The sequence below is a fragment of the Branchiostoma floridae genome, chromosome 7 (assembly GCF_000003815.2).
Source record: "Branchiostoma floridae strain S238N-H82 chromosome 7, Bfl_VNyyK, whole genome shotgun sequence".
Lineage (NCBI taxonomy): Eukaryota > Metazoa > Chordata > Leptocardii > Amphioxiformes > Branchiostomatidae > Branchiostoma > Branchiostoma floridae.
The window spans coordinates 5,311,145-5,319,097 of record NC_049985.1 but is presented as its reverse complement, the minus strand read 5'-3'; the positions used below and the strand labels follow the sequence as shown (position 1 = coordinate 5,319,097).

At 40.4% G+C, this 7,953-nt stretch overlaps 2 protein-coding genes and 1 long non-coding RNA gene across 3 annotated transcripts in view; 2 read left to right on the top strand and 1 right to left on the bottom strand.

The window, feature by feature from the left end:
• Nucleotides 1-496, bottom strand: part of LOC118419356 — a 3,795-nt gene extending 3,299 nt beyond the window's left edge. Inside the window, exon 1 of the mRNA XM_035825718.1 lies at nt 491-496. Within this exon, the coding sequence (XP_035681611.1) occupies nt 491-496 (6 nt within the window). The remainder of the gene's footprint in view (nt 1-490) is intronic.
• Nucleotides 497-2,147: 1,651 nt separating this feature from the next.
• On the top strand, nt 2,148-4,920 carry LOC118419564. Its single transcript, XM_035826008.1, has 6 exons — nt 2,148-2,211; nt 2,512-2,664; nt 2,878-3,075; nt 3,213-3,327; nt 3,477-3,643; nt 4,200-4,920. The coding sequence occupies exons 1-6, from the start codon at nt 2,148-2,150 to the stop codon at nt 4,403-4,405; spliced, it is 903 nt and encodes a 300-aa protein (XP_035681901.1). The 3' UTR covers nt 4,406-4,920.
• Nucleotides 4,921-7,048: 2,128 nt separating this feature from the next.
• Nucleotides 7,049-7,484, top strand: LOC118419581. Its single transcript, XR_004831638.1, has 2 exons — nt 7,049-7,125; nt 7,397-7,484. It is a non-coding gene; the product is annotated as an uncharacterized LOC118419581 (long non-coding RNA).
• Nucleotides 7,485-7,953: the final 469 nt, after the last annotated feature.

Genomic DNA, 7,953 nt, shown 5'->3' with positions numbered 1-7,953 from the left:
CAAGAGTACCATACCGGCACTCTGATCACCAGTTAAGGAAGTTGGTATTCTACGGTTATACAATAGAACGTATTTGACCGGGGAGAACATATAGTGCTGTTGGGGTCAATCTGATACGGAAAGAGTTTTATTTAAACCAGATCTGTTCGGTAAGTGACATTCAAATCATTTAACCAAACGAATACAGTCAGATAGCCAGGTTGATTCGGCTATGGAGTAGGAACTTCTAAGGCAGCTGTAATACATGCTCACGTCAGCAATGATATGCTGTTTCTTATCTGCGACTGGCAGTGAGCTCGCAGTGACGTTGATGATGAAGAAAATGCCTAACTGGTTTACTACTTGTAAACGCGTCCATAACACTGATAAGAGTCAGTGTACACGACCAGGTTTTCAATTTTCTTTACTGACTCATTTATCAGTAGACTGCCCCGTACATTCACAGTCCGGTCTTTGTTTAATTCCGCTTTCTTTGCTTATGCACACTTGCCAGCATGGTGTCGACAAGACGTGTTGAAAGCTGAGTTGATCGTGCGAGCGATGAACAAAGTGCAGGATCAGGAATTAATTCATTATATATTAACTATGATTTATTTATTACAGCTCCCCTCTTGGGAACATATACTACTTTTTCAATACATGTATATCATTCTAGATATGTAATAAATTCTGCTGAGCGAATTGTAACTTGTTTTCACATTAAGAGATTCAGTAATTTATCTATTTCAACGGGAAATCTGATACAACAGTACAAAGGTATCGGGAAACACTTACATGAAGACTATTGGCATTTATTGTTTCTTATATTAGGCTATATTTATTGTGGTTCGTCCCTGTCGTTTACTTCTTCCCTGTTGTATTGGCATCTTAACAAGCCGACTTTGAATGTAGTACTTCTACCTAAAGCCAGGTGGCCCTTCAAAACAGCGTCGTCGATGTAAACATCCTCCATTTAATCGTAAATAGTATAACGCTCTGGATTGATTTTTGTAAAGGAGTTTGCTCAGTGCAAGGTCATTGACCACTTCTAGACACCAAATTAAGCCCACTGAGTTTGGATACCTCAACTGTCTGTTAACAAAAGTGCATCGTGGAATTGAATTCCGTGAATTAAAAAGCATTTTCACCATGAGCTTGTTGATATGATCTACTTGAGCAATCCAATGAGTACGTTTCTTGTCTCTAGTTGCAGAGTGTAGTTTTACTTTTAGATAAGCGTATGTTAGAGCAGCACAACATATTAATCAGGGATACAAGAAGAGCGTAACGAGGATATTCAACAATGAAAATAGATCTTATTGTAATAACAATGGATTTTGAGTTTTCAGGGCTAAGAGATCACTTTCGCGACAAGAATAATGTGGCCGTGGAAGACTCGAACCGTCGTAAGTTGCCCAATGTTATTTCTGTCGTAGGTGCCAATTGATAAATCCAAATATGATGTAAAAAAAAAATTGGACAGTGTGTATTTTGTGCATTTTGTGTTGCCAGGATGTCATACTTGCATTATTTTCTTTTGAATCCATCCGTTTTAAAATTCGTATGTTTAAGCCTAAAGATAGGCTAAATATCAAATGTACTTGTCGTTGGCTCAGGAAAAAATAAATTGGCATGAACGTTATGACGATGATGCCGAGCAACGAGGCATTGAAGAGGCCACAAGAGAGTTTGAAGCCAGAAAGACGCGCCAGAAGGAGGAGGAAATTAAACAGTCATTTTTGCAAATAAAAGGCGGCCTGCAGAATTACGAAATCGGGTCGAAACTACAGCTCGCCAAGTCTTTCAAAACTGAGATCGACGGAGTAAAACATATCAATATAGGTGGGTCAGGATAACTTGTCTCATTGTATGCAAAGTACAGAAGCTTTCCTCTGAGCATTTCTACACTGTCCATAAATAATGGTGTATACTATTTTCAGTTGTTGCTTTTTATTGAACTGTGTGTTGATCATACCTCCTTTGAACATAATGGTACGTACACAACAGCTATTGTATCTCTCGATGTAGGTTAGACATCCAGGTAATAAGATACGCCAAAAAGTAGTTACTTAAGCAACTGGATATATCCATATCCAGTCCATAACCATATCCAGTTGCTTGAGTAACTACTTTATGGCGTATTGTATCTCTCGTATTTCTACGCAGCAATGATTGGTCCGACTGGAAGTGGCAAGACAAGTTTCATCAACATCGCTGAGAAGCTGTTGACAGGTAAGACCATTTAAGTGTTTCATCGAACGTGCATTCTCACATGGGCTCATTTTTTGTGGCAGGAGGTACTTATATTCTGTCAGAGGCAGAATTTACATCAATACTATTATGAAAGCAGTTGAGGCTATTTCTCCTCCACTGACTATTTTGTTATTACATTGACATCTTTGATATAGGAATGAGTTAATCTGGTACCATCTCCGTTAGTTTACTCTCGCTATGGTAGTACATTTGTACTAGGCTGCCAGCCGGCAGAATGCTATTAAGTTTACATTCATATAGTGTTTCTTTGATATATAGACAAGACTACCGCCATTACGCAGAGTGAGGGAAAGGAAGGTACTCTCCAGCTGGAGGAATACCTCCCTGAGTTCAACTTTCGGTTGATCGACACAAGGGGATACTTTCATTTGGACAGGAAACAGTTTGATGAGTTGAAGAATATTCTAACAGGTATAATAAGTCATTCACATTCTGACCATCAATATGTTGCGTTCATGAATCAGATTGTTTGTATACATGGGCTTTCAGAATGAGAGAACCGTGCACATCGGAACTTAACACTTAACAAGCAGTCAAATCTTGAGCCCCATACATATTAATGTTGATCCTGTCGTAGTATATAGTAAACATAATTTTCACTCTAACAAAATCAAATATTCCCAGGAAAGATCCGCCCAGGCCAGACAATTGTACGTGACGACGATGACGAGGATCTCCTCCCAGAACAAAGCTGGCGAACCGATGAAGCTCCACTTGGAGAACAGATCCACGGTGTCATCTGTGTAATGGAGGACAGCGATCCCAGGCTGAAGCAATACACCACTAGGATGAAATCCATCAAGGAGTACCTGAAGAACGAAGGTACTCTTCATCCTTGCAGTATTACTCACTGTAACAAATTGTACTTTGTAAAATCAACCAACAGAAGCAAAAACATAAACTCTTTTGAGTGAGACGATAATACATTTGTATAACTATGTTTTCTATATTTCATCCAGGTTACAGTCCAGTGAGTGCCTTGGCTTTCGAAAAGGAGGAAGAGTTCAAGAACATATATAAAAGACGTCACACAGTGGAATACTTGTCGTCTGCAATAGGCAGTCCTATTGACAGGTCGGTGCAAGGTCATGACATGCTTATTAACAATGAACATGACAATGGGAGTACAAAAAGAATTGTTAAAGCCAGTGGGTGCAAAAAGGTTTTTATGTTTAAACTTTACTTTACTTTACTTAATGTGTACTGCTGTGTCCAACTCCCAGGACATTCCCATTCATCAACCATCTGGCATCAGGGACAGACATCTCGATGGATCCAGACTCAGCATTAAACGTGCTGGACATTCTAGACACAGCCGTGATGGCAGCTGAGAAGTTCATCAGGGTTCAACTGCAGCGTAAGAAAACATCCAACGAACGCGAAGCGAGAAGTAAGTTTGGTTACAGCTATCCGATCTTTGTTTCTAACACTTTCCTTGTTTTGCATTGTTTCATAGTTTTCCATTCAGTATGCAGGCCACAGCAAGTAACTTTCATGGATGACCCCCAATTCAATGATTAAGGGCGAAAAAAACAAGATGAGTAAAAAAACTAGATATCTAGATTTTCAAAATGGACACCATTATGTATCACAAGCTCACAGCCATCAAGTATTTCATTTCTGTAGTCAAGAGGTGCATAAAGTGACACTAGTCACCAAGTTATGGCTCACAACTAGTTTCACCTCTACAACTACGATAATGGCCATATGTTCTTCACCAGTGTCACCTCTACAAGTAAAATCAAGGCTACCACAAGATATATTTTCCGTTTTTGGCACTTTCTTATGTTCTCCATCTCCGGAGGGGAAAATTTCTTGTTTTTTTGTAATCAGACGAAGATTAATGAGCGCGCTGATGTCATCCATAAAATGTACTTGCTGTGACCTTACACTATCTTAAAATGTTGTTCAAGAGTTCTAAACACTTAGCATTGGTTTCTATATAGGTTCTGAGTTGCCGTCGGTCGTTGAATTCATCAAGAACATTGGAAGGGCACACAACTGGGAACAAGTTCGCATGGATGCACTGGTCCGGATGTTGCATAGAAAGGACATCTATGATGTTAGCGCACTTCGGAAGTACTGGGGGAGTATCAGACGGGAACTGACACTAGGGCCGAGGTCTGCCATAGAGCGTGCACTGTCGTTGTAGCCCATCACATACTAAGTCTTGACGCGTAGTATTTCTGCCACTTCGTAGCATGAAATACAATTGCAACCTTTGTCAAGTATATACTCAATTTATTATGTAGACACAATTGTAGGATTGACTGTTTAATATCTGTATTCAGTATAGGAGACCCAGCTGTTAGATTTCTCAGTCATGTACTGCCTTCTCGCCTTACTTAACAAACTCAACCAGAGCCACTTATAATGTACTTAAGAGCTTTCTAATGTAGTGGTGGTGACTGCTTTGAATATTAATTTTAGGAACAACAAGTTGCCTCGTAGTGTGTTAGTTTACCAATAGCATGTTCCCGTTGTGTGACACATTATCAGTTTTCCACATTATCAGGTATGTTTGCTTCAGATGAACAAATGATATCTTATTAATGTGTGTAATAGATGATGCGAATTCTTGTGTACAATTCCTGAAATTCTTGCAAGCTACATAGCTGCATATAATACTCTGGGGATCGCTCCTGAGGCGTCGACAAAAATGGCTATACTGGTATGTGTATTATTATTTGATGTATCATTGTTATGATTTCGGTATGGCGGCTTTGAAAAGGTGTCCGTTGACACCTGTTTCGCCATACCCTCCATTGTTATTGTATGTGGAGAATCCAAATAAATAAATAAATGTGGCCTTGTGGTGAATATCAACTATCTAGTTTACATTCACATCATGTGCTTTCAAAGACTGGGTAATGTTATCAACTGGAAAACTAATTCGCCATCAAACCTACTTACCTGTATTTGAATAAGCTATCTTTATCATTCGGCCGTAAATAACACGTCAAGATGATCAAAGGCAACTTGTTGCTGACCCAGACATAATGGTTAAGCTGCAGAGTGGACTGAACTATGAACGACCTTTGTCTTGACCTTTCAGTTCTGGTCATAGTACACCTCAGCAGAGGATTCAGACGTTAGGGAGTTGGGATTAATTATACTCATGATGATACCGTCATGTATTTCTCTGGCCGGGAAGGACCGGGCATGCGTAGTTTTTTAAAGATACTGTAAGTGAAAGAGGGACAAATCTCTGAGGACACTGTCCTAGGACAGTTGCATTCCAAACCGTGACTAGTGTATATTTGTATTGTATGTATATGTCAGAGTAGAATCCCCGATTCTACTGGCAGAGATCTCTGCCGGTACATATCAGTCTGCTCAGCTCATAATATTTTAAGCCGGTGTTGATCTCTTGGCGGTAAGTTCACTTTACTTAGTGTGTATATACATTACTACAAAGGAATTTTTAGTCTTTTACACTCCAGGGTAAATGGAATATGGTTGGATCACGTTACACGCATACCGCTGTATCACAGACAACATTACCCATACACAAAAGGGACAATAAGTAAAGACTCACAGATCACAACTACCCTGGATATTCTCTATGGACACGCAGGTTGTCGTCCTTGTCAGGATGTCCACGAAGTGTTTTCGGAATGTATTGTATATGTTGTTTGTTGTCAAAAATGTCAGTGCGCAAGTCACACTCACTGTTGTAAATACTGATAGGATACCACATGCATTGTACGTTTGGAAAGTTCTCCTTGTGCCAAAAGTCGTTAGGCTTAATATAACCAAAGAACTTTTATCCTTGGTATAACCAGCCCCAAATAGTTAGGGACTGATAAGAGTGCCTACTAGTAGCACATACACTCGCGCGCGCGCGCTAGCGCGGGGCCTCTTTAGGGGTGTACTTTGTCGGTCTAGTCGTGCAAAAGTCGTCACCTCTGACCTTGCCTTGTGAATGCGCCCAGCATTGTGAACATGGCGTCAGGTGTTGCAAGCCAGATCAAGGAAGAATTCCTTGTGTGCCAAATCTGCTTTGAAGACTACGAGACACCGAAGGCCCTTCCCTGTCAGCACACCTTTTGTCAGACATGCTTGGAAAAAATGGCGGCTGCAATGAAAACATTGAATTGTCCCAACTGTCGCCAACTGTGTCACCTTCCCCAAAATGGCGTGGAGGGGCTTCCAACTAGCATTTTCGTCAACAAGTTGCGCGATATCATCAAGTTTAGCAGTCCACCCAGTCATCGCGCATACGATGACAGATCGTCATACTGCAACCCTTGTCGTGATCTAGGCTCAAACGGCGGCATGACGGCCAACCGTGCTTACAACTTGGGCCCAGGGAGCGACACAGCTAGAACATCCGCACGGCACAGACGGCTTGCTCCGGTCGATAGACACTCACGGCGGACCCCTAATACAGGTTAGGCCCATTATCGAATATTTGTAAAAAAAAAATCTTTGTAAACCTTAGGGCTCTGACACAAGTGTGGATATATTCAAGCCCGCAATAGTTCCGTATTAGATTTTGTTAATATGCATCCGGATTCTCAAAATGTGACACACATCTGTCGTAAGAGCTGCGCACGATAGTCTTGTGCGTGTCCAAATTATCACGCGTACTGTGCGATGCCTGCGTACCTAAAACGTACAAAATAATTGCGATGAGTATGTGTGGCGTTTTGTGCGTACGGCTGCGTATTGACAAAATTCATATTGACTTAAATACACGCACGTGTGATGGAGGGCTTTACACATATACGACCGCGCACACAAGGACGCATCATGACTTTATAACATTAGTACTACTACTAGTTTTTTTTTTCAGTTCTCTTGTCGTCTGGACGTTATGATGCAATTGATGACTTCTTTATCCGACTCTGCTCTTCAAGATTCCTCCATGTAAGTACCACGGCCTTTAGAAATATAAAGATAACATGATGATTAGATTGGAAATCTTGACCATCTTGCAATTGACGTATCGGGCATTAAAAATTTCAATAATAGTTTCATAGTCGTTTCTGTACTTTTTGTATGTATGCTTTTGAATACGACGGACGTGTAAACAAACGTTCCTTGATATGGAGAGGATAGGAGCCTGTAATTAAAAGTATCCTCGGCGCGATACGCATGGTGCGTAGTGTACAAGTAGTATATATTGTTCGCCTTGCAGCCGGACAGAGTACTGCCCATACTTTCCTGGCTGAAGGAACAAGACATCATGACTGCTCAGGATCTCCATGACAACTGGGATGACGTCAGAAACATGGTGGACATGACCAACGCCATGAGACAACACATCACTGAAGCTTTAGAGGAATTTTCACAACCGGGTCTTTGAAGTATTTGACCGATTACAGTTTTGTTTGTGGGTCACATGTGACGAAGTATGATGTGATGAAGTATAACATGAATATGGATGATAATTACCCAAAGCCATGAAAAAAGGAAAATAATCTAGAAGATTTTGCATGTACATTTCCATGTCTCTGGTCAATTCCTCAAGTGGTAGCCAAGCATTTCGTGTACAAACATATCTTTAAATTCTCCATATTCTATGTCAAATATCGACTCTAACATAAGGCCTACTGAATTCATTGACATCTATCTATGTTATATTTACTATATTACGAATGATAGCTAATAACAAGCAACTTTGATTTCATCAATTTATTTGTTGGAAGAAAACGAAGGATTACAGGATAGAAGATATGTATTTCAAATAATATA